At 47.1% G+C, this 26067-nt stretch overlaps 10 protein-coding genes across 10 annotated transcripts; 6 read left to right on the top strand and 4 right to left on the bottom strand.

Moving 5' to 3' along the window:
- Positions 1-392: 392 nt before the first annotated feature.
- On the top strand, positions 393-2271 carry AGABI2DRAFT_208469 (hypothetical protein; the record flags this gene model as incomplete). Its single annotated transcript, XM_006463547.1, has 7 exons — positions 393-422; positions 485-788; positions 845-1003; positions 1059-1273; positions 1330-1485; positions 1522-1684; positions 1740-2271. The coding sequence occupies exons 2-7, from the start codon at positions 598-600 to the stop codon at positions 2269-2271; spliced, it is 1416 nt and encodes a 471-aa protein (XP_006463610.1). The 5' UTR covers positions 393-422; positions 485-597.
- A 1405-nt stretch (positions 2272-3676) lies between these two features.
- AGABI2DRAFT_208468 (hypothetical protein) lies at positions 3677-5768 on the top strand (the record flags this gene model as incomplete). The annotated part of the gene is made up of 3 exons (XM_006463546.1): positions 3677-3830; positions 3885-4792; positions 4844-5768. 3 exons carry the CDS (start codon positions 3677-3679, stop codon positions 5390-5392), a joined length of 1611 nt encoding a protein of 536 aa, XP_006463609.1. The 3' UTR covers positions 5393-5768.
- A 2060-nt stretch (positions 5769-7828) lies between these two features.
- Positions 7829-10315, top strand: AGABI2DRAFT_74074 (hypothetical protein; the record flags this gene model as incomplete). The annotated part of the gene is made up of 17 exons (XM_006463545.1): positions 7829-7900; positions 7983-8151; positions 8210-8244; positions 8297-8420; positions 8485-8627; positions 8680-8746; positions 8799-8872; positions 8921-9055; positions 9119-9157; positions 9228-9326; positions 9380-9439; positions 9496-9512; positions 9579-9612; positions 9666-9798; positions 9861-10044; positions 10133-10190; positions 10256-10315. The coding sequence occupies 17 exons, from the start codon at positions 7829-7831 to the stop codon at positions 10313-10315; spliced, it is 1503 nt and encodes a 500-aa protein (XP_006463608.1).
- Positions 10316-11587: 1272 nt separating this feature from the next.
- On the top strand, positions 11588-12653 carry AGABI2DRAFT_194387 (hypothetical protein). The gene is made up of 3 exons (XM_006463544.1): positions 11588-11657; positions 11710-11931; positions 11986-12653. The coding sequence occupies exon 3, from the start codon at positions 12033-12035 to the stop codon at positions 12642-12644; it is 612 nt and encodes a 203-aa protein (XP_006463607.1). The 5' UTR covers positions 11588-11657; positions 11710-11931; positions 11986-12032; the 3' UTR covers positions 12645-12653.
- A 350-nt stretch (positions 12654-13003) lies between these two features.
- Positions 13004-13563, bottom strand: AGABI2DRAFT_120420 (hypothetical protein; the record flags this gene model as incomplete). Its single annotated transcript, XM_006463543.1, has 2 exons — positions 13004-13416; positions 13467-13563. 2 exons carry the CDS (start codon positions 13561-13563, stop codon positions 13004-13006), a joined length of 510 nt encoding a protein of 169 aa, XP_006463606.1.
- Positions 13564-14236: 673 nt separating this feature from the next.
- AGABI2DRAFT_194386 (hypothetical protein) lies at positions 14237-16069 on the bottom strand. The gene is made up of 9 exons (XM_006463542.1): positions 15947-16069; positions 15775-15893; positions 15624-15728; positions 15341-15568; positions 15167-15290; positions 14985-15110; positions 14732-14937; positions 14533-14678; positions 14237-14480 (listed from the first exon to the last, which is right to left on the bottom strand). Exons 1-9 carry the CDS (start codon positions 16023-16025, stop codon positions 14360-14362), a joined length of 1254 nt encoding a protein of 417 aa, XP_006463605.1. The 5' UTR covers positions 16026-16069; the 3' UTR covers positions 14237-14359.
- Positions 16070-16594: 525 nt separating this feature from the next.
- AGABI2DRAFT_194385 (hypothetical protein) lies at positions 16595-18685 on the top strand. The gene is made up of 15 exons (XM_006463541.1): positions 16595-16713; positions 16769-16848; positions 16899-16959; positions 17016-17102; positions 17156-17223; positions 17274-17324; positions 17380-17416; positions 17466-17513; positions 17572-17592; positions 17646-17830; positions 17881-17946; positions 18002-18020; positions 18069-18114; positions 18168-18258; positions 18309-18685. Exons 1-15 carry the CDS (start codon positions 16695-16697, stop codon positions 18417-18419), a joined length of 990 nt encoding a protein of 329 aa, XP_006463604.1. The 5' UTR covers positions 16595-16694; the 3' UTR covers positions 18420-18685.
- A 59-nt stretch (positions 18686-18744) lies between these two features.
- Positions 18745-20117, bottom strand: AGABI2DRAFT_194383 (hypothetical protein). The gene is made up of 7 exons (XM_006463540.1): positions 20036-20117; positions 19909-19962; positions 19763-19851; positions 19603-19706; positions 19489-19545; positions 19152-19431; positions 18745-19093 (listed from the first exon to the last, which is right to left on the bottom strand). Exons 1-7 carry the CDS (start codon positions 20079-20081, stop codon positions 18881-18883), a joined length of 843 nt encoding a protein of 280 aa, XP_006463603.1. The 5' UTR covers positions 20082-20117; the 3' UTR covers positions 18745-18880.
- Positions 20118-21740: 1623 nt separating this feature from the next.
- Positions 21741-22454, top strand: AGABI2DRAFT_144875 (hypothetical protein; the record flags this gene model as incomplete). Its single annotated transcript, XM_006463539.1, has 5 exons — positions 21741-21847; positions 21903-21981; positions 22040-22171; positions 22221-22271; positions 22323-22454. The coding sequence occupies 5 exons, from the start codon at positions 21741-21743 to the stop codon at positions 22452-22454; spliced, it is 501 nt and encodes a 166-aa protein (XP_006463602.1).
- Positions 22455-24310: 1856 nt separating this feature from the next.
- Positions 24311-25650, bottom strand: AGABI2DRAFT_137962 (hypothetical protein). Its single transcript, XM_006463538.1, has 3 exons — positions 25466-25650; positions 25279-25405; positions 24311-25222 (listed from the first exon to the last, which is right to left on the bottom strand). The coding sequence occupies exons 1-3, from the start codon at positions 25580-25582 to the stop codon at positions 24987-24989; spliced, it is 480 nt and encodes a 159-aa protein (XP_006463601.1). The 5' UTR covers positions 25583-25650; the 3' UTR covers positions 24311-24986.
- Between the last annotated feature and the right edge of the window lie 417 nt (positions 25651-26067).

Raw genomic sequence — 26067 nt, 5'->3', positions numbered from 1 at the left:
TTGCCCCCAAAATCGTGGAGCGCTTATCGATTACATCGGAAGGTAAAAACCACTGCGTTTGAAGTGACACAAATGAGTATTGATCTGAACTCGTGTAAATTGATACAACCCACCTGAATTCAGAGAAGTGCTGTTGCCGCGTCAATTTCCTAATCGATCTCCTTGAAGTTTGCAATACACATGCGGATAGCATAGCTGAACCGCCGCATGAAATCACGAAGGCGCATGCAAAGGTTTGGACTCAAGACATGCGATTATGTAGAGAAAATGAATATTGACATATTGAAGGGGTGGAGCGCTGGTAGGCACTTGATATGTGCCACGAGGTTACTGTTTGACGTTGATCTGATGGGAAAATTGATGCGAATTCAATGAGTTCTCAATGAATTCTTGCCCAACGTCAGGACCATTAGGATAGCTGAGTCATTTGGTTTCTCAGCTCTAATGCGACGTCATCTTGATGACTATTGCTTATTTTTCAGTTCTTTCACCCTGAGAGGCGGCATTCCACTTCGTATATAAATGCGTCCAGCGGAGGGTTGACTTTGCGTACAACTGCCAGCTTGTATACTCAGCGTTCAGTCTCTTCTTTTCGACATGTCTTCTGCGTCTATCCAGAACGGAATGTTAGATCTTTTCCCTGAGCCGAAACCATTCAGCTCCGTCGACTTGCCCGCCTCGATCCCCTCTCCTGGAGTTTCCCCAGAAAGTACTGCGGCTCTGCGAGAGGCATTGCAGGATGACTACAAACGCTGGCATTGTTTTTTTAACGACCACGGCTTCCACAAGTATGATCCGTATATTATCAGCTTGTCGGGTTTAACATTGATTCCTCCATTTGAAGCCACTCCATCCATGGTATTCTTGCGTTGTGGCACCTTGGCGCGGATGCCGACACCATCAAAGCATCCTACGCCGAGACGAGCTCGTATCAACGCCCGACGTTTGCTTCCCCGGTACCGGTCACTAAGGATAATTGGACCGACCATCTTGGTGACGAAAAGTAAGCAACGCACCGCTTTACATTTCGTTACCGTGATAATAAGACGTGTTCACAGATACTATGATGGCTATCTCGTGTTCTTTACCGGTGAAATAGCAGTTAAAGGACCCAGTGCTATTCTCGAAGACTACGTCTTCTCTAGCGCCGCCAACTATCCCGAGGGTGACAAGAAAGTACAGATGTTGAATCGTTTCATGGATGGCGTCCTTCATCCCATAATTCACTGTGGTCAAGGATATGAATTCGGTATTCCCGGAGTCATTGCCGAAGGTATTATTCTTGTAGCCCTGTGAGTGCTGTTTAAACTTACGTTGTTACAAACCTAGGACTTGCCCAGGCCGCTGTGCACCCGGGAGATTCGGATCTAGTCATACCTGCCTCTTGGTGGAAGGTATCTGAGAACGAGACGCACCGTTCTACCTCTAGCCCGTTGAGCGTACTTTCTCGCTTCCTTGGTGATCCAAAAATGACCTGGGAGGAACGTATTGGAGATGAGCTGATGTATAGGGCAGTGCTAGAGAAACACAGTTCTCAGATCCTAAAGCACTTCAATGCCTGGCAATATAACAAGGAAGACTTACCAAGAGTGCTAGAGGAGATCGCTTGGGTCGCAACTCTCATGTATGCCGTCGCTGGTTATCCGAAAAAAGAGACCGATGCGTTTAATGCCGATTTCTTTTGGTGAGTGGCTTGTGGATCGCTGTTGCCGGTTGACTGGAAGCTGAAAATATTGCAGCATGCATTTCGTCAACTCCTCCTTGTTTTTACCCAGCATTGCGGCCCACCTGAAACCTACTTCTCAGGAACTTCTTTTCAGGAGTTATCTCACCGTCATTTCCGGATGGTTCCTCGCTCGGGGGAAACCAGATATCGACATCAAGGCCTTCTTTGCCGATAACAAAACAGTCAAATCATTGATCACTACTACGCCTACTCACAGTGAAGGGCCCTCATACACGCTTCCCGACTCTTCCAAGGCATCGCCGAACCCTTGGACTGAGATTATCCACTTGGCTATCTTACACCCCGATGAACACGTTCGCAAGTTTCAGCGTACGATGATGCAATTTGCGCAAACTTATGGTACACGCGAGGCAGGGTATTTCAAAGACGTCGAATTGAAAGATGCGGACAAACTTGACGGAACTCTGTTTGTTCGTGCCGCTAATCTATCTGCTTTGAGGCTAAAGGAGCCTCCCATGATCATCGATGTATGCGGAAAAAAGTTCGACATGTATTGGGACCAACGTGGATTCTTCCAAAAGTAGAGAGGAACAGGCGAAGGTGATTCCATAAACTCGTTTATTTATTTTGTATGCCGGTACTTCCTATGTCCATGATGTGTTTTCTCCTAGTATGATAAATTTGATGTGTTTCGCAGTAGAAAAAGTGGCATCGCCGTCAAATGTCGTCGAAAATGCCGGCAGTATACTCCATCTTAGTTTCCAAAGAACCGTGGGGCGGTTAACCCGCCAGCGTTCTGGTTCTTTCTGTCCCTTAATGGCTAGCAGTTGTCGTCCGGCTAGTGCTTGGATGGCGGTGTCAATGAAAGCCTGAATGGGTAAGAAGGGAACCATTGCATCCCCAGGGCATTCTAGCAACTCGCCCCTCATCTTTTGGCGAATATGCTCACCGGCGTCGGTTCGTTGTTGCCAGTTTCGAGACTAGATATGTCAGCATCGAGCATGCCGCTGCTACTAAAGCTGTCAAGAAGAAGATCTCCATGGTCTAGAAGGCAACACGCGTACGTTTGGTTCGTTATCCTCCATAAACTCCATGGCGCTGTAACGGGGCGGAGATTCCGACGTTTTGCTTGTTGATTTTGAAATGGAAACTGGGTACGATGACATCGAAACAGTCATGAGAATACAACTGATGGTAGATATCCAACAGGCATTATCGAGTATGGGGAAGATATCGTTGAGCAGTCGGGGTGAAAGAAAACAGATATTAATGATGTTTACTAAATTTAATTATCTAAACACAAAACATTGCGATAACGAGTAGAAGCTACGATAAAAAGACACAAGTGATCCATGCCTCAAAAGAAAGAAATCTGGCGTACACCAAGCGTACACCTCCTTAGCGTTCTCTAGCAAAGGCTATCACGAGCCTCGACTCGAAAAGATTGTGAAGCCTTCGAAAAGTACTGGAACCGCACCTTCCTCGGCTAGATGATCGATGTGTGTTACATGATTGGGCGTGGGTGGCCTAGCCTTTGAGCTACGGACTAGATTGATAACCGCGAGCCGCCGGTTGGCGTGCTTGATATCGAAGATACAGCGAGATTCCTTTTATTTGTTCAAAACAGATACTAACCCGGCTTCAGTCGTTGTAAGCAAGAATACGTACATGAATGATTCTTGCGGGAAAAAAAGAACTATTTTCGTGGAGAAGCGGAGCAGATCCAGCCACTCCGATCATCAGAGTCGAGGCCATAGACTGGAAGGGGGTCCATGGCCGGGCGGTGGGAAATCGACGAGTGTTTGTTCTGTACAGCGCGCATGTTAAGAAGACAGACGCATACGGTTTCCATGGGGCCGGGCGACAAGTGTGCAGATTCGGTGGAGATAAAAGGCGAGCGAGAACAATAAAGCAGCAACACGTGCCCGTGGGAAGGTATATCCTGATTGAGGATAAAGGGAAGGCCGGGGCAGTCTGCTCTGGTCGTCGATGCCTGCCCGCCGGGGACAGGACGAGAAAGCGCAGAAAAGCCACATCCCGCGCCCGCCAAATGCTTTCATTCTCTTTCGCTCCTCTTTCATCCGCAACGAGCATGTCCCAGGCAAGGTAGAAGGAAACCACTCCACCCTTTCAAAAATAATCGGTAGCTCCTTTCTTCTTCTCTCGCACAACCTTGTGGCGCTCATGTCGACTTTAGGCCTCTGCTGGAAGGATCTTTCTCCGCAGGAGCGTCGTGTTTGGGAAGAAAAGGCTCGTGAGGCCCAGGCCGAGCACCGCAAACAGTATCCAGACTGGCGCTGGACTCCAGAAGCGAATGCTCTTGGTAAAAAACGCGTTCGTAAATCGAGAAAGCAACAAGACGACGTCGAGTCATCTTCTCAGGAGGATCCTGATCCATCGTTGTCCAAGCCAAAGGCCGACCGAAAGTCCAAGGCAAAAGACAAGGGCAAGGCCCGCGAACGCTCTCACGACCATGTCGAGGTGGACGAGGACGTCCGAGTGGCCAAGATCGCCGACCTCCTCAAGCAGGGTAAGACTGGGTCTGAGCTACAAACCGCTCTCGAAGAGTGGAAGGCTACCTTGGACCCAGCGGATTCTCGACCGTCAAAGAAACGTAGGACGGGCCGCAAACGAGCGTCTGCGTCCACGTCGCGAACTCTGCCTGAGCTGAGTCCCCGGGACTCCTTCCCGTCATCTTCTCCCACCGATCCTCCACCGTCTCCTTCTCTACAAGGTGTTCCAGACCCTCCACACGTGTTGAGGCGCTCTCCCTCCGACAATCCCGAACTTACTCGTATTCCAACTCAATCGGCTTCCCTCATCAGCCATGATCCTTCTCACACTCCTTCTCACACGCCTTCTCCCACTGTCCCCCTCTATGCTTCTTCCACCACCGTACCCGCCAATCAAACCACTCTCCCCTGGCCCGATAATACCCCCGCGACTTCCTACTCCACTTCCCAACCTCCTTACCCGTCCTGGTGGCCTTCCTCTCCCTCCGCTACCCCCTCATCGCCCTTTGCCCCGTGCTACGAACCCCCAGAAATAACCACTGACGGCTTGGGTTACGAAGAAGGAAATAACTTTGATCGAGAATATTCGGAGGTGAGTTATCTATTACCACCTAATGTCTCCCCGTTCACCTTTGTCTCCTAGCAATTCGGTCCCCTGTTACTATCCCCGCCTCATGATGATACCGAAGGCGCTCAATGGTCTCGCAACGCTGGTAGAAATGGTCTTTGTGCTGTGATCGCAGACCCTCTGAGCGGATGCGATGAAGACTGTCCTCCGACTGCTTCCTCGGCTACCTTTCCTCCTCCTGTCAATGTGGCCCCTTCTCCCATCCTATCGTCTATCAACCCGCAAGCCCTTCGCCATTCTCCCACCACCGCCACATTCATCCCATCGTCTACCTATTCATCTCTAACTGGCTGGGCAGGTGAATACGATCCTGCCGGCCCTTCAACCGTACTAGGCGATTGGTTCAATCCAAACTGGCAAGCATCTGTTCGCGTTTCCCCACCATGGGGACAGGAGAATGATACTCCGGACAATGCACACTCAAACGCTCAGGCTCTCCCCACTAAAATTCCCTATCAAAATCATCACCAAACTTCATTGCGCTTACAAGTCCAATCATCACCATCGGCCGCTGATGTCCATCAATTGGATAGCCCCAACCCACCATCGTCCATCACGCCATAGTCTTGGCAGACTTAGACCACCTTCCCAGCTACGCATTCTGTACCAACCATCCCCTTTCTTTTCACCTTTTACTTTCTTTCCGTCAATTATTTCCCTCCTTCATACTTCGTGGCTGTTCGCCTGCTCTGTTGTTGACGCTATCAATGTGTATTATATCAGCCTTTCTTCACCCGACACTTCACTTTGCTCATTACATTCTCTGCATTCGACTTCTTCAACTGTGTTCATACTCCCATCTAATTCATAGCTTGTACATGTAGAGATATATCCCGCCCGAACCTTTCATTGGTTATTTATTTACTGCGTATATTGTCTTTTGTATACTACACTCTCACTTCACTCGTTCAGCATTATTCATTAATCTTTTTGCATCCAATAAACGGTATTGGTTTCCGCTCGGCAACACGTGTACGGCTATTGGAGGTCTTTTCTTCCCACTGAGAGCGTAATGACCGTGAAGTTCAAAAGCAACCGACCGGGATCCGTGCTCAGCTGTTCATCCGCTTGAAGTTTTGAATGTGTCTCCGAGTTACCTCGGGCTACGTTTATCCGTTGATTCACCTGCAGCATCTGCCAACCACGAGTGTTTGTTACTTTTTTCGCTGAGAAGCTGGAGGCACCTCATGATGCATGATGCCCAGTCCGTTCGACGATGTTTCGAAGTCGATGCATGATTGGCGGGTTGTCGTTTTGTAGCACCGGGTATTACATCTCAACAAACTCGGGATGTCATCACGTCAGTGCAGTCGATGACTTCCGAGGAGATCTGAGCCACTAGGAGTGTGGCAGATGTCGAACTCTGCACAGTTCAACGGCCAAGAGAAATGAACGTATTGGAGGATTCGAGGACATGATTCCCTAGTACCATTGGAAAACGATGATCGTAACCATAAGTAATCGTGTAGACGGGAATGAGGGTTAATTATCGGTCGAGGAATGGTAAAACTAGAGGTTGTAAGCTGAAGATTAGATGTATAGCGAAGAATATATATACTGGCTGATAACCGAGGAAATACATAGAACCAAACCCACACCCACAACGAATACTTTAATTGTTTGAGAATGACGATATCTTGACTTCAATTGATCTTTATCAAACATGGATCAACCTCACCAGTTCCGTACAGATTCTTCTGGATCTACTCCTTCACATCTTGCGAGTGGTACTGATGACAAGAAATCGACAGCACGTGATCATCCTAATTTCAGCATCTTCCACTCATGTGGCCTACCCACGAAAGGTCTTGCCCGTTCCGAACGTTTCTCATTCAGGTCTGGTCGGTGGTCGTATTATCAGGGTCGCGACGCGAGGCAGAGAAAGTTGAATTTCAACCTGGAAGCGCTCTCACTCACCCGACTCGAAAGCTTTCGCTCGATTCCCAAACTAATCAGCGAAAACGGCACACTACCTTTGCCGTCAGCAATATCGCGACAATAGACCTTTTTTGACGTTTTACACGGCCGGCATTCCTTTGCCTCGGGTCATCGCGTGTTCGGAACTTTCGTACGCATGAAGTTGATGCCGAAATTCATCCTGATGGCAAAGATCTGAAATAAGTCTCTACGTGAGGTGGCACACTGGCCGATAAGTCACCTCTCGTTGAATGGTTCTATGAGTTGAACCTTGCGAGGTCTTTGTCTCCATTTCCAGTACTACTGTATCGTCCAATCAACATTGGTAAAGAATGCGTGGAGCAACAATGGATGAACCGGGTATCGGAGAGCTTGATTATGTGGCAGGAAACCTAAGGATGAATGTAGACAGCGTGAGTTGGTCCGGCCGTTCTCAGACGCAGTTGGTGTTGATTCTCCAGTTCAAAGGGGCATTGTTATTACACTGCTAAAACCCAGCAATATATATGTCCAAGACTTTCGAAGTTTATCCTCCCGATGACCGAGGCAAACATGATGCTCAACTCAGCCCCTACTGTTCATTTACTTCCTTGAGCTGTCAGCTTGTTATGCTTACACAGATGTCCTTTTAACCACCTGTTGTAATCTCAGCATCTCCCAAATGCGGTCTGCTTTCTCCTTCTCCCTCACATCTGTGGAGATGGTCATGACCAAATGGTAGGTATCATATCCTCGTTATGAAGCCCACCGTTCGGTGGATACTTATGAATCACCAGGCCGCAGTTGCACGCGTTTTAAGAGCTATGATGCGTGTGTGCAAGAGACTAGTAGCCTTGGGAGGGCCGACCGTCCTTCATTCGGTACATGATTCTATATGCTCCGTAAGTCGACGTGCGCTCCATGCTTCGGCTTGACTATCCGTCCCACCTCCAAGTCCTCGTGAGGAGGTCAGATGGACAAATCAAGTCAGGATCTCGGAACGCACGTCGTATATAATGACCTGTCTGTTTCTCAGGATTGTATCAAGAGACACGTTCGACCCACTGCTGTAAAGCGTTCGAGGAGCTAATTCTTGTCGAATCAATGGCTCATCGAGGAATTTTGCTTCTACTCGGATTCATAACTCTGGGTTCGTCTCAACAAATTTGGGACATCGTCAGTGACTGTTTCACCTTCCCTTTGGCCTATGGCTTGCCGCTCTTACCACGTTGTTCGTGCTTTGCCTTCCCCATCTTAGTGGCAAACGACATGGGATCGCTCGAATCTTTTTTCACCTGTTGGTGCCAGCGCCACTGGTAGTTTACCACTCAATTTTTCTTCCGCTGGATCCATGCTGGGTGACGCCGGCATCGTCATTGATGATGCATCCCTATTCCAACCAATGGATGGTTTTGGGGCCACGCTCAGTGAGTTTTGCTGTTTATTTCGTCCTCTAACTTACAGATAATAAATCAATCTACGTAGCCGATTCTTCAGCCTCAGTTTTGAATAAACTGAAGGTGTGTAACACACTGACTGACTCAACTTTCTGCGGACTCAAGTTAAGCGTAGAACCGTAACTATGGAAATTACCAAAATCTCCTTAACGCCATGTTCAACCCTACTGATGGTGGTACTGGGGCTGGTCTCAACTACGTCCGTGTCCCAATCGGTGCTTCAGATTTCTCCCCCTCTAGTATGTTTGGTTGAATTCTATCACACAAACGCACCACGAGCTAATGCCGCTATACTCCATCAAGTCTATAGTCTAGATGATACAGTCGGAGACATCGCTTTCTCTAGTTTTAGCATCAAGCAGATACCGCCTTATGTCTTCAACGTTTTACATGACATTCTGGCTGTGAACAGATATGTCAAAGTTCACCTGGTTCCTTGGTCGCCTGTAAGGCTGTTTCTGTTTGATCGTTATATATGCTATTTAACGCTACGAGTAGCCTGGGTGGATGAAATCAGGTGGTACGATGAACGGTGGATCCCTCAGGCCTGACATGGTTAGCGTCTGTGAGTCCTCGCACAATTCAAAGTCAGGATACATTTACTTCCACTATTTTAGATCCGATATACCTCCTCAAGTCGGTCCAGGGCTTCCGCAGCGAGGGCATACCTATCTACGCTGTTAGCATCCAGGTACGCCACCGGTGGAGTGTCATTTCCCGACTATGCTCAGTCAACTAGAATGAGCCACAAAATAGTAATCCCACCTATCCCTCGTGCACAATGACACCTCAGGTAGAAGGTCAAATTGGCGGAAGCCTTCGAGCATTGTTGAACAATAATGGACTCTCGAATGTAAAAATCATAGGTTACGAGGTAAGTGCCTTCTCGGGCTCATCTTCTTCATATATACACTAGCTTATCTCCCGAATCATCTAGCACAACTGGGATGCGGCAAGCCAATATCCTGTTCAATTGGTACGCCGCCTGCCATACCGCATCGATTTTTTGAAAACCTGACTGAGACTACCGCGCTCAACGCTCCTAGATGCGAAGTAGTTCTAATTCATTCGATGGCGTTGCCTTCCATTGCTATGCCGGATCATACACGAACCAAGACTCGTTTACGAGCTCATTCCCATCAAAGGTACCTCTTTTCCTACATTCAACCAAATATTCCCCCCTGAAGACGATACCTAGGAGGTTTACTTCACGGAATGTACCGGTACGTACGGTTCAGACTGGTGGAGTGATATTAAAGTGAGTTGATTCTGCCGTGAAGAGTTATAGTTCATTCCGTCTCACACGTATCCAAGTGGTATATCGATAACCTGTATGTGGTACAAGCCGTTTTTCTCGGCCGAAGTCGGTTTACTAAGCTTTTTCATACTCTTTCCAGATGGGTTGGAAGTATATCTCGGGGATCTCGGACGGTAGGTTGATTTCGCAATATGTACTCTGGAACGCGGTACTGATGCCTTTAAAGGGTTTAATGTGGAATTTTGCATTGGATGGAAGTGGTAACCCAAAGCTTCCCGGTACCAACAGTTGTGGAGGCCCAGGATGCAGACCTCTTGTCACAGTCAATTCGGATGGGACCTACGAATTTAATCAAGAATGTAGGCGTGATGTGTCACAATGTGTGTGGGTAGAAACACTAAAGCCTTTGTTTTCGGCATAGTCTACGCTATGGCTCAAACATCCAAAGCAATTCTTCCAAAGGACAGTGGTGGCCCTTTTGGACAACGAATTGGAGTAAGCGTGGGAGGTTCCTTTTCATGGGCCCTTCGAGCCTCGGCCTTCGTAACAGGCAGAGTCTCGTCCACCGATTGGCGTCGTTACTCCATCGTGGTCCTGAACTGTGAGTGAAAGCCATATGACTTCGCTGTTTTCATACCTTCGACCAGCATTGGTATTAAATTCTTTCTGACATCGTTCAGGGAATGATAATAGAAACGGAGATTGGGATCCGATCCCTGTTCGAGCGACAATCGAGTTTCGTGGCATGCAGGTGAGCCCCGACCTCTATGACGTTTTGCCTCTTCGCTTGGCTAAGCGAACGTGTTACAATTCCAGGCGATGTATACGTTTCCTGTTGGTGTTACAACATTATGGTGGTTTGCACCTGCTCGGTAGGGGCCTGTGGGTGATCGTAAGCCTTGATCTCAACGTGAAAATCGCGTGAAGGACGAGAGTACATAACAAGACACGTATAAATAATGTATTTTTATTTCCAAGGTCCTAAAATTTGATTTTCTCCCATGAGTTTCTGACTTTGTTGAGTCGGCGAACTAGGGGGGCGATGATCGATCCAGAAAGTATTTATAAATATTCAATCAGCCGCGTCGCTGCTGCGGTTACTTCATTTGTACCTCATAACAGAACACGAGGGGGTCTATCGGCGTGCTCTTTAGACGACGCGATGGCTCGGGGTCGCGGCTGACCCTGCTGTCTAGCTTCACCTCACGAAATCGAGTAGGGTAAGTAGTTTCCAAACTTCACCGTCGAAAGTAGACTCATGCTATGAATTGCTGATCTGTGGTCAACATCTTGTACCGCTGAAAGATGAGATAGTTGTTTCTTGTGAAGAAGAGATACTGGACCAAACGAAAATTGCTCAGGGTCTTTTTGATCAGAAGGCATGATAAAGATTTGTAAACGGCTGTGGCCTTGGACCCTGAAATGTTTCTTTTCTCGCGCCTTGTCACCTTTATTAGGGTTTATTCCCCTACTACCCCTACCCAATGCATATTTTTTTACCTCATATTACAAACAGGAAGTTCGTAATTCGGCTCAATGGTCCAATCGTGAAAAATCGCCAAGGGTATGGTTATGAACAGGTGGTTCATTCAGTGCAGCCCGACGTTCTTTCTTGATAAATGCTGATGGTTCTGGACGACCACGACGCTTTCGTTCGGCCCCTTGCGCTAGAATCGGTCGTACCGATCATGGCCGAGCCTTACGAAACTATTGCCTCCCTCCCACCTTCATGATTTTTTCTAACCGCATATATACTCCATTGGAGTACGCTTCATTGACCTTGTCCACCTCTACGCACTCCTCCTAGATCGTAGAAAAATGGCGTCTTACTTGCGAAGCATTTTCTGGGGGCGCGATTCCTCCAAGTCGGATGCCCGCAATGCTCGCACGTCGTCCTCCGGTAGGAGTGGCCAGTCGCACTCACGTTCAGCTTCTTCTACTACGACGACCTCGCCTACCAAGTCCAAACACTTCAAGTACCTTTACGCAGATCCCGGACAAACTCCACCTGCCCCGATCCAGACCACGCGCGAGCGAAGCACGAGCTTTACTGCTGCTCGAGCCAACTCTCCCTCTCCTTTACGACACGCGTTCAAAGATTCTGGGTTGCGGAATCACCATGTCCACCCTCACATGTCAACTCACCACACTAGTCATTCGTTGGATCATGCAAATTCAAAAGTTCCTTTGTACCGTACCTGCAGTCAGAAGGAACGTCGTAAGTCACAACGTTGCTCTCCGATAGGGCTGTAGCTCATAGACATCGCCAGCAACATTAGGACAATACCCTGCCTTTGATTCCAGTCATTCTTTTGCAAGCGTCCGATCATCAAACCAGTCCCTTTATTCTAATCATTCGCCCCAACGGTATCCTCCCTCACGTAATTCAAGTTCCGGCAGTGTTGCGACTCAATCAACTTCTCATGAGCCAAGGTCCGCATTAAAGCACAGTGCCCATGGACATGGCTCGGGGGATTCTACGCATAGTCGTCGTACGTGAAAACACCCTCCGGTTATATAATTTTAACGAACATTGCCACCATCAGACGCGCACGTTTCGTTCCAAAACCCCAACCGGCCTACACCGATCCACATGCACCCACTTTTGAGTTACGGCCGTATTCAACGAGCTCCCATCTCCTTTAACATCATTTTCCCCCCTTCTTCTAAAACCGTTGTTGACAGGCATACCCATTCGCCTATCCCTCCCTGCACACTTACTCAGCCAGCCACAGAACCACCCACTTTCGGTCGCTTCATCCTAAAATGCGATAAACTTCCTTGGGAGGTGGTGGCAACAACCAGCGGAGATCAATTGCACATTGGGAGTATGGGGCGTTCTTCCGGTAAAAGGTTTTACATTGGGCCCACGGCATCTGGTAGGCCCGGGTCGCGTTCGAGCAGCTCAAGTAGTATTCCTGAAGCTGTCACGAATATGGACGTACTACATGCAATTCACATCACCCTCTCGGCCCGTGTCACTCAAGTGGAGTGGGATTCACTCGGCAATGCAAGTCGGGCACAACGGAAAGCAACAAGAGCTTATGAGAAGCGGTGCAATGATATGGGCGGAGGCTGGGGGGCCGGAGTTCGACGGGTTGATTTCCTTGGTGGGAAGACGAAACTTGTCGGCGTTGAGATTGCAAGTGAAAAGCTTGGTGGTCAGTCAGTAATTTTTGGAAAGCTTGTTTTTTCTCGTCCTTGATACATGGGGCCGGCTTTCATTTTGTTCTGTTTTTATCTGTTTTTGTATATGGGTTGGCGCTTGTAATACTAACTTCTTCTGGGGTTTTTTTGTTGGGCTTATGTATATATGTGGTTCATCTTCGAATAGGATTATAACTTGTCTTATCCTCTGATGGAGAGTCTGTGACTAATCAACGCATTTGATGTTATTCCATGAGTCCGAATTTACGCTACAACTTGGATGGAGAGGGGGTAAATATAATAAAAATAAAGTACATTCAATGAAAGTCCTTGTGCAGAGTTGAGTGAGGGGAGTCAGAGGAATTGGGTTTATGGTGCAACTATCTCGGAAGTCCGATATGTGAAGAGTTCTTCAAGTCATTTTAAATGAACATAGCATTGTGTACGATCTGAGCTCAGCTGAGCGGAGAATATCCGGGTGTGCCCTGGAACCAGATCAACTCGACGTAAAAGATGTTTACTCGGGTAGGCTTGGGGTCTAGTGATACTTGTTGAGTGTCGCCCATCAATGATGGTAGTGTGGGGCAGGTTTGATGCTTCTGAATGGCTGATGGCGTTGTAATATATGTTGACAGTTCCCGTGAGGAGGTCTTGGACCGTGATTCCGCTGGGATTCTGTACAGGTTGATAAAACTCTCCCTGATTACCAGATCGAAGGACGATATATGAGAGCGGAGGCGTGAAGGCCTGTTCTGAGAGAATTTCGGGTGGAACTTGACGCATGACGGATACAGCTATATCAATTGATAGTCGCCCAAAAATGGCATTCACTGTACGCGACACTGAGCATATGTTTAGTAGACAGAATAAGATTACTAACCACCGTTAGCAAAAGCTGGCGCGTTGGTAGATACGGTACCCCACGAGGATGCGGGAGAAGCAGGAGCGTTCACTGTATAATAACCGGCGTAGGACATTTTAACGATGCGCTTAGTGAGTCAGATAACCAAGTCAGGAGGGGCGGGGGGTCTGGAATAGGCCTCATGGTTGTCGGGAGCCTTTAAATGGAGTACGTCGGTAGCGCAAATTGGGACGAAACGGGGTAGAAGCGCGTCTGAGTCACAACGCGCTCCGCCCTTCTATCCGTATCTGGCAACTACAAAAGAAATGGAAACCCTCATTGGGCTACAGAAGGTCATGGGAGGCGCATCGCTAGGCGGCCTGATGGCGGATAATGATGGCGGCGATACTTTTATTGGCATAGCGCAAGTGTGGGAAAGTCGACCCTTGATTAATGTCGATCAATGTTGAACTAGTCGAGCGCCTAACATTTGGAGACAGGCCCTATGGCTTATAAAACTGGCATCAGAATGTGAATTTGGAAACAGAAGCTTCGTATGACTGCATATGAGTCACATTTCTCGGCTCCGCTAATGTTTACTTCGGCCTCAACAGCTGCCAGCATGGATGCTCATAGACCAAGCGGTAGTTTGATCTCGTACTAGTTTGTAAGCAGGCGGCCTAGCGGCCGCTACACTAACAAAATATCTCATGATACCTACCGACTGATATACATGCTATAACCTTCATGCTCACATGTAGTTAGATCCATCGCTCGAGTCGACCATATGCTTTTTCAGTATAAAAAGCAAACATCTTCCCTTATAATTGATGATTACGTATGATATACTATAGTCGCCCACTAGATTACGAACCTACTTCGTTGTGCGAAGCCAAGTACTGATGAACCGGAGAAGTATGTGTCTTGCAAACTTAATCGTAATCCATCAAGTCGTGTTGTCCTTTGTATTTCCCCATCCATCCCTTGATGCCACCGGCTAAAACGTACGCTTTTGAAGAGGAACAACCCATGGAATCAAGATAGTCCTGATACCTGGAATACACTTTCAGATGAAGTCAAACCTGATTGAATGCGAGCGACCTACCAACCAGCACAGCGTGGACCGCGACCGTTGGAACTCTGACAGTAAAATATGACTTTTTCAGTGTCTTTGAACTTCTCAAAGTATGCTGGTGCATCGTCATAAAAGGATTGTGCGGGACATTGGACGCTTCCCTTAACGTGGCCGCCCTGGCAATAGACAATCAGCACAATTATCAGCGAAAAATAAAACTGAAGCTCACAGCATGATCGTTTCTCCGGACGTCCACTACGACAAAATCTTGCACGTTCTTAGACGGATCACGAATGAGAGAAGCGACTTCCTCCGCCGTCATCGCTTCTGGAGATGAATTTACGAGAGGATACGCGTCCCACCATTGTTTAAGAATCGTGGACGATATCTTCTCTTGGGGACTCTCTGGCTTGCGAGCCAAAATTCGATTTGATGCTATGTGGCGTGAGGTAGCCAACGATCATTGAAAAAGGAAGCCTTACCAACGAATTTATCTACATCAAAAGAGGATATAGTTTCTGTTGCCGGATGCCGATCGGATTTCGTCAGTTGCAATGGTGCAGTACAGCATGCGCTGAGTCCGTTTGTAACGTTAGAGAAAGAAATATCTGTTGATGAATACTATATGAGCCACATGGGCAGACAGAAAATGACTAGCTCTTGCCAATGAAACCAGCTTTTCGCAGAAGGTCCTCATATTTTTGCCATGAGATGGCACCAGATATACAGTTTACGTGCATAACTGGGTCTTCCTTTAGTTCGGCCGGGATATCACGTATAGCAACGATCTATGAAGGATTAGCATTTCGGTTAGGATTCAAGTTTGTGAGCAGCCTACATCGCTAAAATGAGCTCTCCCTCCGGGTCGCAAGACACGATACGTCTCCCTCAAAGTTAAAGCCTTTCCATCATCTGGCAAAAGATTTAGGACACAATTCGAGATAACACAATCCACAGAACATGGTTCTATCGGCAGCTCTTCTGTGAATGATGCCTGAGCGAACGCTACATGAGGTGGCTTTACTCCTTTAGCCTTAGCGTTCTGCCGTGAGAGGTCGACCATTGCCTATACAAATTGACAATGGTAAGACCACTGGGATATATCCTAGAATGACGCGTACCTTGGATCCATCGAGACCGACAACTTTGCCAGTGGTTCCAACTAGGTCAGCGGCCAAAAAGACATCCAGCCCACCTCCCGAACCAAGGTCGAGGACAGACTCCCCCTGATTGAATGTAAGACCGCGTCGTATGTCAAAAAAAAGGGTCTACTTCTCGAAGATTTGCATCTTTGACTGGAGTACCACAACTCAGACCGAGACTCGAGCCTGAAGGTACGCTGGCAAGTTCTGTTGTTGAGTACCCGACGGCAGATGCGACAGCAATGGAAACTATGGAGGAGACATCAAAGAGAAGACAAAGAAAAAACGACCATTGATTATACCGTTAGCATCTACTCCCTTCGCTGCACGCTCACTATAAGCTGCGTTGACAATTTGTGTGATACCTTCAGATGAAGCCATCAGAACATCGATAGATAGGAACAAAGGGCGTGAGAGTATCGGTCTGACCGCTACCAGTCTTATAAGTACCAGTCACTGACTCAGTGATTCAGATTGAAAGACCCCCCAATGTTTTTATCGACATGTGCAGGGGGGTTTGGCTCCCTTTGCCCCTTCCTCATTCATGTAATGTTAGTTAGTGTCCCCTCATTGCTTTATCAATGTGATGGTCGCCTTGAATTTAACGCATGTAAGAATCTGATTTAATGCACAAGACCGGGATGCCTGGCAAAACCGGGATGTCCATGTCATCACTTACGCAATACCATAACTCGGAGATCGTACCCGGCGAGAAATCATGAGAAATGATACTTCCACGTCCTACATCCTGAGGCAATTAGACTTTTCAATTACATGAATGCCTCTCTGCACGATACTGTGAAGCGTGAGTTTGGCAGTCCTATTCCTAGGGACGGCGATCACTCAGGATGCCAACGCCCGGCATAGCCAGTGCACAGCCAATGCACAGCCACCTCACTGCTTATAAGCTCACTTTGCCAATAAACGATTTCTTTCCCATTTATGGGTCACAAGAGACTGCCTACCCTTCGAAAGGCTCTTCTGATTGGAAGCAATTACAGGCGAGGTGGTGAGCTGCGGATCTCCGGTGCCTGTCGAGATGTTAGGCATATGAGGGATTTCTTGCTGGGCACGACTGCTTCCGTCTTATATAACGCGGGTCCCTTTACTTATTGTTCTCTTAGATGTTCTTGCCTTTCGGAAAGAAAACATCTACATTTTAAGCGACGAGGAAGGCTTTGATGGCCCTACGTATGATAATATCGTGAGTCAGTCAATCACAATAACATGAAAGCTAACAAACCTGCACCGAAGAAGCGTTATCTGGAGGGTTTCGTAGTAGAGAGTAGGGAAGAAGCCGAATATATATTCCTCTGTAAGCGTGAACCCAATATTTTCTCTGAAAGACCTTACATGCTCCCCGTCATTTAGTTTGCGGACACGCGAAGCAGAAACCCGAAGACCAAAGCGAGGCGGAGGGTGGTGCAAGTCGGCCCGAGGAGGATGGTAAAGATGAGTGTGAGCTCGCACTTTTTGAGCACCTTTCAGGCTGCTGATGGCCAGATGGTTAGATATCATCCCCGTGGATGCCGTCGACGAGCGAGGACGAATTGACGATTCTAAAATCATTCGAGACAACGTGCGTTTGACCTGAAGCCATTCTCTACTCAAGACGCTAGAGAAGAATAGATGATTCGACAATACCTCGTTGACCCAGTAAAATCCAACGCCCATATGCTGGTAGGTATTCTATCCGTTGTTCGGTTTAATTCAGACAGTGAGCACGATCTGCTAGGCAATCTGGGATACTTGTCACTCTAACACATTAATGGGTGAGAGCTTCCTCGATCACGATCAATTTCTAAAAGTTGTGTTTTGTAGATCTCGATCATTCTAGGTGCAACAGGGTCAGCTCCACACGCAGCAGAGGTGAGGCGTCATCATTTATTCGACATAGCAATCGGTGTTTAATGTTTTTTGGTTATAGTACACCGACTAGGACGCCGAGGTACGAGTCATTAATTTATATCCATATGCAAATGAACTCCATTCTTTTTGTAGTCCTTGAATCTAGCAGCCGTACCTTTGGAGAAAAATTCACTGACGTGGTTGCATGTCCAGCATACTTTGCAAAAGAAGTGGTGAAATCGTCGCTGAACAAGGAATATCATCCTAACCGAAGGACTTGTACGGGCTATTGTAGGCGACGTAATGCCCTTGACACCGAGGATAGTAAGGGCCGGGTCGTAAGTATGAATACTAGGGACACTTTCGAGCCTAGTTTAAATTCACTCAGATATGTATTTCGGCCTGTAAGGATGGACAAGGCGATCTTGAAGGTCCTTGTAAATCTTTCACTAAGGTGAAATCAATTATCAAATACATCTTTTCTCTGATCAGATGCTAACGTAATCAAGATTTTCATTGCCACGTTGAGTACGTGCTTCGCATCCCACTCTCAAACACTTGCTCAAGTCTTCGCAGAGGCGCACAAGAACCCCTCTCTGAAGCTTCTACTGAGGTCCCTTGAGTGAGTGGCTATTGGTACGGGATTGTAATTGTTGTTGACTCAAGTTTGCGCAGGAATGCAGTTCACAAGAACTGTCGGCGCTACCGCAAGGAAAAACATCTCTCTTTCCAACAGAGTCCGCAAATTTCTAGTAGGACTCCATTGGTAAGCTGTGTTTTTGCACTTCTCGAGGAAATGAACTGACAGTCGGATAGAATATGAACGAACCACTGTTCTTGTATAAGACGAACAGTCTCAAACAACTGCTGATCCTGAGTCAACATTTAGTAGTGTCTCTGGGTCTACCAGTATTTCAGGCAGGCTGAAGCATTGATCGGAGATCTACAAGTCATACGGAACCTGGCATGCCGCTGTCTTGATTCATTCGCGCAAGCTACAGGCTGGCGCTCAGAGGCCAGATGGTTCATTGGGAGACCACTGAACGGCCTCTCTTGCTCTGAATTGGGCGACTCAAGATCGCTAGGAAGACAGCTCCTTGACTTTCGCCTAGTCAGTAGTCGCCGTCTTACAATGCTTAGCATCAATGTTGTACGACCTCTTCAATCAGCCAATATACCACATTTTGAGCATCAACCTTGCCTTCATGAGAGCAAACATGAATTTCCTTTCGACTCAGTCTCGAATCTTTATGTTGATCAAATAAACCTATATACGAAGGTGTATGAGCTGGGTGCGGATTCGTCAAGTGGCTACACTAAAATGTATTCAGCTTCTGCAGAAGCCACACACACACACATTGAACACTATCCCGTCGTCCCGTTCCACTTCAAGAATTATTGAGGATTAAATCCTTCACATATTCCAACCTATCAGCATTGATGTAATCCGAACCGTCGCGCAAAAATTCGAGGTATACCCCATCCCGATCCTGTGCGCCGTAGAATCGTGATTTCATATTCTTCGAATGTGCCGTACCAATCAAATCAATCAGTTTGTCATGGGTAGACCCCATCACGTTTCCAGTAATAAAGGTATATGCCTAACAGACGCTCATTTATTAGCAATGCAAGGGGAAGAATGAAAAAATGGATATTAACCTCTCCTAAAATACCATTCACATCAGGGAAATTTGCGCTAGCCAGAGGCGCGATCTCAGGTCCCCATGCAACGCCTTCTGCAGGAGGAGTGTCGTTGATATCCTGAATGTGCGCATCATAAAACAAATCTCTTGGCGTTGCGGCAAGAACTTTGTCTAAGGGGGTATTGCCTGTTCCGACGGCCGTGACGGCGCCTTGAACAAGTTGTCCGTCTTTGAACGTAGTGAGGTGGCCGGCATCGCGAAGTGGGGAAAGGGCCTGAAGGACGGGACCATATGACCTGTGTCAAGCATTGTTACAAGAGAAACGCAGCAAGTGAAAAAGGAAAGGCGCGTACTGATCACCATTCGATTTGAAATCAATTAATAGTTGGAGAGGACTGTCGACGGAAATCCTGTTCGCGACATGCTCAATAAATTGCATAAACAAGATGTTTGGGAAAGAAACATACTTCGTTACAGAGTCTCTCTTTCCCTCTATGATATCCAAGATGGGCTGAAGATAGAGTGACTGGAAAGTCTTCGAGGTGTCAATGTCGCCTTCCGTGTGCGCGACCTTGTGTGATATATGACGTTAACGAAGGCAGGCCCGCAAATAGAGAGGTGTATTACATAGAGCTGGCCGTCTCGAAGCCATACGTCTGCTTCGACGCTCAGAATTCCAACATCCAGAGCCGTGAATAATGGCGCATCCTGGAGGTCTACAATTATACTGGGTGAATCTTGGCCTAAAGACGAGGGGTAGGGATTCAACTCACAATCATTGTGCGAGTGGATGGGCAAAGCCGTGCATACGCTCAGCAGTGCAGTGACTACAACACCGAGACCAAAAGTGAACATGAGTGGGAGCAAGGGTCAGAGCAAGTTACCGAGAGGTGTCCGTACTCCGCTTTATATTCTGGCCCCTGTCCCACTTGACCGCTTCTGACATTTGATGGCTACAGTCTTCGTGCGCAGCGGGTTTCCCATATGATTGTACTAGACCAATCTCAGTTCCCTTGAACAGTAGACCATATGGCGAACGTGGGTGACGAATGCACAACTGTAGTAGCAAAATGTGATTGTCGCCTTCTTGATCAGGTCCGTACACCGGCTAAGTCCGGGTGTCGAGATCATTCAGTCAGACCACTTAGATGGACCATCTGCTCATGACAATGATCGGGGACAGTTCAGCTCGGCCTGGATTATTTGGCTAAATGTTACAGGAAAGAGGAGGACGGTGGGTGGAAAAAGCTGCATAGGAAGGGATTGCTCCGCTTCGGCATTGCGTTACTGATATCAATTGCATCCATAGTCACATTATGGAAAGCTGAACAGCGCGCGATAAAACCCACACGTTCATTGATTGTTTAGAAAGGATAATGTTACTGGAGCTGACGATTACATCCTCGTCGCGAGTCCAACGTTACACCTAAAAAGGCATATTCGATTCCGATTCCCGAGTCTTTAATAATCTGAGAAACGATTAAAATCACGCCCTACACTTGATGCATGATGTGAATGTGTCTTCGCCGATTCACAAATTGCGCACCAGTTGCGCACTTCAGCGGTGTTGAGCATGAGCGAGCCTGATCTATCTCCGTTATTATGCATTTACCCAATAAATGATGCGATCGGTTTCACGCAGGCAACCAAGCTGTCAATCGCCATGGTGTTGCTGTAATAGAAATCGGCATGGGTAAACACTATAGTGCATCATCAATTTATGTCAAAGTTGTCGCCGGATAGGGCCTGCAAGATCCTAGGAATGTAATAGAGGATGTCGGAAACATGATTAATGTGAGCCCTTATGGGTCTGAAGTCGGCAGGAGACAAAATGAAAGGCGTGAAACTTGTGGTGACTGCCGACACTCGCACATGTGCTTCCGAGAGCCCGACGTCCTTTATTGCTACGGATGGCCATCAATTATGACAGCAGAACTATAATATAGACCCATACCACAACAAATATTTCGTGTTCGTTGAAGCCTACACCAAACTCCTGATGGCCAAATCGCTGTGCATATATAGGCTGCATAGCTATACCGAAGTAGGCCTTGTAATCATTTGGAGAAAGGAGATATCCTGGACACGGCGGTCGGTTCGAATCGTAGAATTGATCAACAAACAGCTTGTTGACGATCGTCGTTTGCTTATATTGGATTGCTATTCATTACACGTGTGTCTTGCTTCATTTTAAGGGGACCCCGGATTTATCCGGATCCGAATGTGGCAGAAGATAAGCGTGACTCAGAGGAAGTTCACACACATGCCAGAGACTCGGTAACACCAAGAATTCGACTGCGATGTCGCAATCCTCTTACAGAGTGAAGCTGCTTGACAAGTCCACCCTAGGTATATATCCCCCCGCCCTCTTTAGCTCTCTCAGCCAGAAGTACAAATTGATCTCACACCCCGACTTCACGGACAGATGAACGTACTCTTGATCACCTCATCTCTCTAAGTGCATCGGCTTTCGGAAGCGGTGCGGCTTCTCTTTTACCGCTCGCAAAGATAACAAAATTGATATTCTCTACTAGAAGACCAATGGGTATTATCTGGCACAGGGGGGAATCCAAACCTGGTGGACGGGTTCTTTCGGTCGCGCCTTATGGCCGGAGTAGTTTCTCCCCGGGGATACATATATGTTTCACTGTTTGAAGAAGAAATAGTCGGCGTCGCCCTGTGGTTCGGTCCAGGTGACGAATTATTTGCTACGTAAATTCGATTTCTCTCAGTCAAGATGGCGTATCGACTTTATCTTTTCATATAGGGAAGAGCAACGAGCAGCTCACTATGATAAATGGAACCAGGAACGAGGCCCTGCCTTAGTCCAGTGGTGGAATGTAAACGTGGGTCATTCCAGCAACTATCTCTTTGAATATCATTTTATATATTATTTTGTTGCAGCAAGCTCCTCCCGTCAATCAACTCGTCAAAAACAGCCGGAAGGATACGTGGAGTCTATCACTTCTAGCTGTATCACCTCACCATCGTAGAAGACGAATTGCTTATAATCTTTGTAAATTCGTGATGGATAAAGTTAGTCTCCGAGGATGTCAATATCCTCCGACGTTGATTATTTTCACAGGCTATGGCTCAGGGTGAAGGAGCTAGTGTTCTGACACAATCTCAAGACAATGTGAGTCAAATGCCTCATGCTGAGCTGCAGCTGAGAATAGCCTATTGTCAGGTCAAGATTTATGAAACCATGGGGTTCAGTATGTTCGGAGACGTGAAGATTGTTGGAGGACCAGGGGGTGACTACACCATTTTCTCATTGACGTTCAACTGGCCACCTATGGAACCCGAACATAAGCAATAATCGATGAACACCCGTAGGAGTATCTTTATGGAATGCTAGGGTCGAATTTCTATGCAACCTACTGAAGGATTTTGGATGCCAACTGGTGTCTTGTCTGTGCCTGATTGACTACTGAGTCGTGCCATGGGGCCCATCGTTCTCCAGGTTCGTGATGAAACTTCACTTTTGCGCTTTGAAAGCAATGACTCGGATCAAACTAGGTGGTCGATAGTACTGTTATCCTAAGGACCAGTTCTTGTTCTCCCCCTACGCCCAGATCTCCTCACCCGTGCCCACAGCCTCTGTTTATGGGAATCGACATTTCCTATAGAGATCCTACTGATATAATAACCAGTACCTATCTGAGTAAGTATATATATATATATATATATATATATCGACTACCACTTCAAGGTATCATTCTCTACGAAAGTCAAGGGAGCGAGGGCTGGTAGCCGACTCAATGACTCATGCACGCTCGCCACTTCGATGGAGCTAATGTCTTAGACCTAACAATTTGTATGACATGACCATATTTTGCCCCTAACTCTCCATATAGTGTTTCTCTTTTCTTTCGTACCCACTGTGCGCGAAGTCGCCCAAAGAGAGTCACTGCCCAGTCAGTGCTGTCCCACAATTTCCATGCCTCCCCACGCCACCAAAAGTTCAACCTCTTCTAGGTCGTACGTCATCTGTTCATCTCGTATCATCTTCATTGCTCACAAGAACGCAGTAACAAAACGGCTATTAGACATTGGTCGGCTTCTATGTATGTATATGCACCAATCTTAGTATACTATCTCAATATTGACCACAATTACGCAACTCAGGATTGCGAAGGATATTGGGGCGTTCAAGCAGGTGCAAAAAGCGAATAACTTCGCCGCGATGATGGAGCCTACTGAGGAAGAGACACTGATCAGCATTCACGACAGCGTAAAACTTCCGTCTAAGGCCATCAAAGATGATACTGAGGTATGAAAATGTTTATCTGGCATATACTGTAACTCTAACTTGCCACGACGGCCCGGTAGTTCTTAGCGTGGTCGTTTAGCCGCTACTCCATCAATCCTGCCTTGGATGGTGGTGTTTCATGGTCCTCTGATGACCCTTACGACCTCGGCCATTTGAAGTATGCATTCGCTGTACTGTGGAATGAGCATTTACATGCTTCCAAAGAAAATGAGCTCGAATCTGATCTACGGGCTGGCATCGACACCTTAATGCGGCAGGCATTTGATGGAAAATACAGGAAAGACAGGAATCTATCCCGTGCCAAATACCAGTAAGTATTACAACAGCATGTAAAGGTTTATTGTCGTTCTGATCCAACTTTGAGGGCTGAACAGGAGCTATGTCTCCCAGCAGTATCTCCGGCAAAGTGAAGGCGGATGCGGTCATTTGGTTCCCAACCCCCATTAACTTAAATTTATCTCTCACTTTAATAGGCCTTCACGATGCATCCAACGTTTTCTCAGTGAAGGAATACAAAGATCACATCTTGTTGGCGGCGTTTGTGTTTGAAGCAAAGCTTACGGGTGATGAAGATGTTGGCAAAGGAAAGATATGTTTCGATCTTTGTTCAGCACAACACCAGCGCCGGGCTGTTGGGTTTAGCAATCACCATATATATGGTGCACTGTTGGTAGGGAGTACATATACATTATACTCCTCACAATGGATGAAGGAGGGCATTGTGCGTTTCGGCTTCGTTCCTCCCGTTCTTCTCTCCTTGCTAATCTTAATACTTAGCTTATATATCCCACCACCACGGTCTTCGACTTAAGCCGTTTTTCAGAGTTTCTCAAGCTCTTTGTCTTCCTTTGTCGGCTTGCTGATTCTATCGCCAATGAGGTAGATGAAATGGACCGTGAGTTCAACCGCGACAGGGACAAATTCGAGCGGCGTCTCAAGAATGCTACGCAAAATCCATGGCGACCTCGTAGATATCCGTCTGGATCAGTGTCGGGAGCAGGATGGCAGCAGAATGGTTCTGCCGAAGATGGACGGAACGGTTCGCTGTCGGAAGGAATGAGCGACGATTCGGATGATGAAGGTAATGGTACCAGTCATGACGCTCAGGAACTACCTCGCCTTCCTTTAAAGAAATGCCATGTCAAAGGCATCCAAAAATCTACAATGGACATTCACAGTTGGGCCAACCAGTCCACGGAGGAGTCCTCCGTGAAACCTTGATCTGTCGTCACCCGCGACTCTCGCATCTCGACAACGAATGCGTACGTTTTGATGAATTGGAATCCAATGTTGTCTAGAAAACTGTCTCGTTAGAACCTCGACCTTAGAAAGGGCTAATGTTATGCCCCAGATTATCCAATCATGTTAGTGACTTGAATCTAGTTGACTGGCAAACATTGTTTTCGAAATCAACAGTTGTCAGCGGTCAATCTGGTCCGTCGGTAACTTACCGACTGACCATCCTCACAAGACCTGACATTTTTCACTCAAAAATACACTACAAATTCGACAAGCAGAACACTAATTGCAAGAAAAAAACGCCATCAATCCTCCTCTCCAACGCCTCGTCTCACGCCATCAAGGAAGCGCAACGACCGTCCAACTCTGTTCAACACGACCAGCAACGCATCTCTCTATAGTCGCGACGCCTCTATTCAACTGACTCCCCGCCGTAATACACGAATCACCAGCAAAAGAAGGATGAATCTGTCCCGTCGCAGCAAAATAATTCCATTCTTGAACCATCCCTGTCGGATTAGTGTTAATTTGCTCTTGTACCACTTTGGTTCCAGGAGAAACGCCACTAGTAACGTCTTTTTTTCTCTCTTAATAAAAAATGTGGAAAGGAATGGAAGGGGTTTGGCTTAACTGATTCTGCGGACGGACAAAGCGAGTCCGGACCGTTTATTGATCAACATATTGTCAAAGTGGTAAGACCAAATAGCAGCTCCGTTCTGCGTCGATTGAGTATTGGTGACGACGATTGTGACTCCCGGCTAACAATAAGACAGCGTCAGAAACCTCAAAGATCTGAAAATGATGTTTTGAGAACAAACCGTGAGACGACCATCTTGAACGGCAAGGGCCTGATTTCCATTCGTCCTCGACGCAATCAGAAAAGTCCCGTTTGTGAGCCATTGAGATTGGGCCATAGCGGTGTGGGTTATGGTCATGGTGACGAGGGCGAAAAGAAGTTTGGAGAACATTGCAGTGGTAGTCGATTTAGCGAGTAGTGCCAAACAGTGAGCCTACTATTTGAGCTTTTGTACCAGGGCCCTTATATATGCATCATTCTCGACGTCTTTACGATGTGATCTCAGTTGGTGGATACGATAGGGCATTAGAATATCTGAATGGCTTTTAGATTACGAATTAGGAAAATTTCGAAGCATCAAGGTGACTTGCCACGGCTTTCAGTAATCAGCTTCGCTGTTCGGTGACTCTTGTACGCCGCAAGATAATGAAAAAGCCGCGGGTATAACGAACTTGTTAACTTCTTCCTCACCACAATCATCCGCTGTTGTGAGGGTTTGTGTGGGTTTTTAGTCCACGCTCATCTTCATCTTAAGTATATTAGATTCCCAATGTCAACTTGATACCGTCCCAGTGGTCAAACGCGGTCGGGGAAAAGGGGACTGTAGGGATTTCGGATATGGTA

Source organism: Agaricus bisporus, assembly GCF_000300575.1.
Source record: "Agaricus bisporus var. bisporus H97 unplaced genomic scaffold AGABI2scaffold_8, whole genome shotgun sequence".
Classification (NCBI taxonomy): Eukaryota; Fungi; Basidiomycota; class Agaricomycetes; order Agaricales; family Agaricaceae; genus Agaricus; species Agaricus bisporus.
Note: the sequence above shows the minus strand (reverse complement) of the source record. Positions and strands in the feature narration are given on the sequence as shown.

Excerpts from the sequence above, each read along its gene's own strand:
- AGABI2DRAFT_137962 (XM_006463538.1), bottom strand. The coding sequence starts at position 25,582 with ATGACCATAACCCACACCGCTATGGCCCAATCTCAATGGCTCACAAAC. Across the intron at positions 25,406-25,465 it reads TTCAAGATGGTCGTCTCACG|CCGGGAGTCACAATCGTCGT; the intron begins GTTTGTTCTCAA and ends TCTTATTGTTAG. Across the intron at positions 25,223-25,278 it reads TTTGTCCGTCCGCAGAATCA|ACGTTACTAGTGGCGTTTCT; the intron begins GTTAAGCCAAAC and ends AGAGAAAAAAAG.
- AGABI2DRAFT_194387 (XM_006463544.1), top strand. The coding sequence starts at position 12,033 with ATGCACCCACTTTTGAGTTACGGCCGTATTCAACGAGCTCCCATCTCC.
- AGABI2DRAFT_194383 (XM_006463540.1), bottom strand. The coding sequence starts at position 20,081 with ATGTCAGAAGCGGTCAAGTGGGACAGGGGCCAGAATATAAAGCGGA. Across the intron at positions 19,963-20,035 it reads GGGCCAGAATATAAAGCGGA|TCACTGCACTGCTGAGCGTA; the intron begins GTACGGACACCT and ends TCGGTGTTGTAG. Across the intron at positions 19,546-19,602 it reads AAGAGAGACTCTGTAACGAA|GATTTCCGTCGACAGTCCTC; the intron begins GTATGTTTCTTT and ends TGTCGCGAACAG.
- AGABI2DRAFT_194386 (XM_006463542.1), bottom strand. The coding sequence starts at position 16,025 with ATGGCTTCATCTGAAGGTATCACACAAATTGTCAACGCAGCTTATAGT. Across the intron at positions 14,938-14,984 it reads TGATGTAGATAAATTCGTTG|CATCAAATCGAATTTTGGCT; the intron begins GTAAGGCTTCCT and ends CACGCCACATAG. Across the intron at positions 14,679-14,731 it reads TCCGGAGAAACGATCATGCT|GGCGGCCACGTTAAGGGAAG; the intron begins GTGAGCTTCAGT and ends GTCTATTGCCAG.
- AGABI2DRAFT_194385 (XM_006463541.1), top strand. Across the intron at positions 17,224-17,273 it reads CTAAAATCATTCGAGACAAC|ATGATTCGACAATACCTCGT; the intron begins GTGCGTTTGACC and ends AGAGAAGAATAG. Across the intron at positions 17,417-17,465 it reads TCACTCTAACACATTAATGG|ATCTCGATCATTCTAGGTGC; the intron begins GTGAGAGCTTCC and ends TGTGTTTTGTAG.